The 3,513-nt window shown below is 29.7% G+C and overlaps 1 protein-coding gene across 1 annotated transcript in view; it reads left to right on the top strand.

Annotated features, from left to right (window-relative positions):
* LOC107647663 (two-component response regulator ARR10-like) overlaps window positions 1–1,480 on the top strand; it is a 2,936-nt gene extending 1,456 nt beyond the window's left edge. Inside the window, exons 4-5 of the mRNA XM_016351720.2 lie at window positions 309–1,381; window positions 1,469–1,480. Coding sequence (XP_016207206.1) covers window positions 309–1,381; window positions 1,469–1,480 — 1,085 coding nt within the window. The remainder of the gene's footprint in view (window positions 1–308; window positions 1,382–1,468) is intronic.

Here is a 3,513-nt window from a genome sequence, read left to right on the forward strand (position 1 = left end):
TGAATAAAATAATATAATATATTTATTTATAAATATATGATTTTTTTTAAAAAAAATCTATTTGATTATTTTAAATCGATTAATTACTAAAAAATCGTATTGATTTTTGTTAGGCATTACTTTTGAAGTAAATAATGGTTTATATTTAGTGCTTCTTTCTTGATCAATTCTAAATGGAAGAATTGATTTTGGAAAAAAAAACAAACATGATCTGTTGGAGTTTGGATCCTCTAAATAGCTTTTTTGCTACAAGATCCTAATCAAACAAAATATCATGTCATGTTCATGTTTTTGTTCTTGGTTGGCAGAGGCTGTACCTAAAAAAATTCTTGACTTAATGAATGTTGAAAAGCTTACAAGGGAGAATGTGGCAAGTCATCTTCAGAAATATAGGCTTTATCTGAGAAGAGTGAGCAACATGTCAAACCAACAACACTCTAACATTGGATCAGCCTTCAGCAGTGCAGACACATCATATCTGAGAATGAATCCTCTAAGCGGAATTGGACAATTACAAACACTCAATAATAACTCTGGTTATGGCTTAAGATCTTTTTCACCTTCTAACATGCTTAATAGATTCAACACTCCTTCAGCCCTCAATGCTCATGGTTTCAATTCCAATGATACCCAATTTCAGTTCCCATCTTCCGGCTTGCTCGGCCGCGGCCGCAGCAATAACAATCAGACTTATCTCTCCGGAGGAGGACTTAATTCTGTTCCAAACTTGAGCACTATCTTTGATTCTAAACAGAGTTTTGTTAGACAGAAACCAAGCTCTCCCATTTTGGGAGTTTCCAACAATGGTTTGATCTTGGAACAGAATCATCAAGGTGGAATCTATGATAATATTCCAAATTCTGTAGGATCTTCTTCCCAAGAACAAATTTCATTCCCTTCTTTACTTGATCATCATCATGGTAATAGTTGCAACAATGATATTTGGTCAAATGAATGCAACACTTTGATGAATTCTTCAACTTTTCAAGGTGGGAATCTTAGTGGTGCTTCATCAATCACTTCACTCTCTAGCCAATCCCATGATTCATTCACTGATTTGAATTTCCAAGGAGTGAATTTCACCAACAATAACAATAGTAACAATGTGCAATTTCAAGGGTGGAATAGTAACAATAATAACAATAATCAGAATGGAAATTACCATGCATTGAGTGGCCTTATTGATCCATTTTCAAATTCAAGCTTCAACAGAAACTTGGATTTTGATTTTTGTGATGCATCGCAAATGAAGCATGATGGGGTTATTGATTTGACTGAAGATTCTTCACTGAAGCCACATCAGTTGTACAAGACTCGGAACACTCACATTTCTAATAATGCTGGTTCCTTGGAAGACTTTGTCAATGAAATTATGAAACAGGTAATACACTTGCCATTTTTCTTCTACTTTTACTTTTAAAACAAATCATTTTAATAGTTTTTTGTTATTTTCATTTCTTTCTACTAGAATTGGTTATAGGCACGGATAGTTGTTAATAAGTTGGTTCAAATTCTATTTAAACTAAATTTCAGTTTGTTTAATAATTTGTTCTAAGATTTAGTTTATTTGGTTGTTATTATTATAGACATTCTTCTTCCTTGTCGTTCTCGTCCTCTTTTTCCTCTTCTTCTACTGCAATCATAAAGAATATATGTGAGGTTAATTTGGTGAGTAAAGTTAAGTAACTAATTTTTTTTCAATTAACATTGACTAACTTTTCTAAAATTATTTTATTTATATTAAATTTTAGATTTTAAATCATAAATTTTTAACTCTAAATCTTAAATTATAACCCTAAATACTAAAATTGACTAAGTTGACAAACTAAAAGTTAACTTTCTATGCTTTCTCTTATTTAGTCTCTAAAAAATTTGCGACAAAAGTCTTATTCTTTTGAATGATATATGTTTATATTACTTCAGTATTTACAATATTTCTACTATCACTTTAGTTCCTTAAGGTAGCGTTTGGTAGAGAGATAGAGACAGAAAGACTGAGACTGAGAGACAGATACTAAGAGACAGAGATTGAAATAAATCTTAGTATTCTGTTTGGTGCAAAATTGGAGACAGGAATTGAAACAAGAATGAAACTCTAATTTAATTTGCACAAAGGGTAAAATTGGAATTAATTAATTAAAATGAGAGTATTTTAGGTATAAAATGTTATTAAAGTTTCAGTTTCCATCTTTAAAAATTTTAGTCTCCTGTGTCCATACTTTTTGGAGGTACTGAAATACTGAAATTTTGGAGGCAGAGACAGAAATTTTAGTACCAGTCTCTGAACTAACAAACACGATACTGAGTCTCAGTTTCTCAGTCTCTGTCTCAGTACCTCAAAACAAACGCTACCCAAGTTACTTAGCTTACAAAAAGATATGTGGTTCTATTTTATTCTTGTATATCTTATAAAATCATCAACTTATTTAGTATCATGCATTTGTTACATAGCAAAGTCTAGATGTTAAACCTTCTCTAAGAACCAAACCATGTCAAAAATTTTCAATAGACTCATCACATATCTTTCAGGAACTAAATTAATATTATTACATGTATTTTTGAGATACTAAAAATAGCTAAATTTTCATTTTCTGTGACACAGAAACAAGACAAGATAAAATTACCAGAAGGAGACTTCTTGTGTGACAATTATTCTACTGGTGGAACATCTATGTGAGACCCACATATGTAATGCAATATCATAACATGCTTGAAGAACTTGGGATCGTGACAAATCTTTTATTATTTGCCCTCTATTATATATTTTTATGTTTCTTAATTTTTTGGGACAGATTCAAGATTACTTAGTTTCTTTCTTCCAAGAACAAGGGATTGAGAATTGCGTTGTGATGTATGTTATCCATGCATGGGTGGGTCAACATAGATAGAGGCATTATGTTATTAACAATGTTTAATTTTGTGCAGACATGCTTTTTTTCCATACCCAATTTGTTAGTGGTTCAACAAGCAAGAATAAGAGTATAAGACTATTACAATAAAAAAAAGGGCTTTCCGTACTAAAATGTAAATTCTTTTTTGACCCACGAAAAGCAGCATTATTAGTTTATTATACCATGGTAAAGTGCTCCCGAATTGTTCCAAGGTGTGTACCATGGTGTTTATAAATAATACATGATCTAATTTTTTAAAAGGGTAAAATATAATTTTTGTTATTGAAATTTGTTAAAAAAATTAAAAATATACTTCTAAATTTTATTTTATGTCAATTTTGTTTTTGAAGTTTTCGATTTGTATCAAATATATTCCTAACAGCTAAATTTTCAAAAAGTTTAGGACTAATTCAAAAATAATGCATGACAGTTATTTTTAATTTACTTATATTGAAGATTATTCTTGTAAAATTGTTATTAAATTCATTCCAAAGTTTTTGAAAAATTTGCAGGAATATATTTGATGCAAATCCAAATTTTTTGATAAAATTAAAACAAAATAAAATTTAAAAATATTTTTAAAATTTTTAACAAACTTCAAGGAGAACAAATATATCTTATC

The sequence above is a fragment of the Arachis ipaensis genome, chromosome B06, assembly GCF_000816755.2.
Source record: "Arachis ipaensis cultivar K30076 chromosome B06, Araip1.1, whole genome shotgun sequence".
Lineage (NCBI taxonomy): Eukaryota > Viridiplantae > Streptophyta > Magnoliopsida > Fabales > Fabaceae > Arachis > Arachis ipaensis.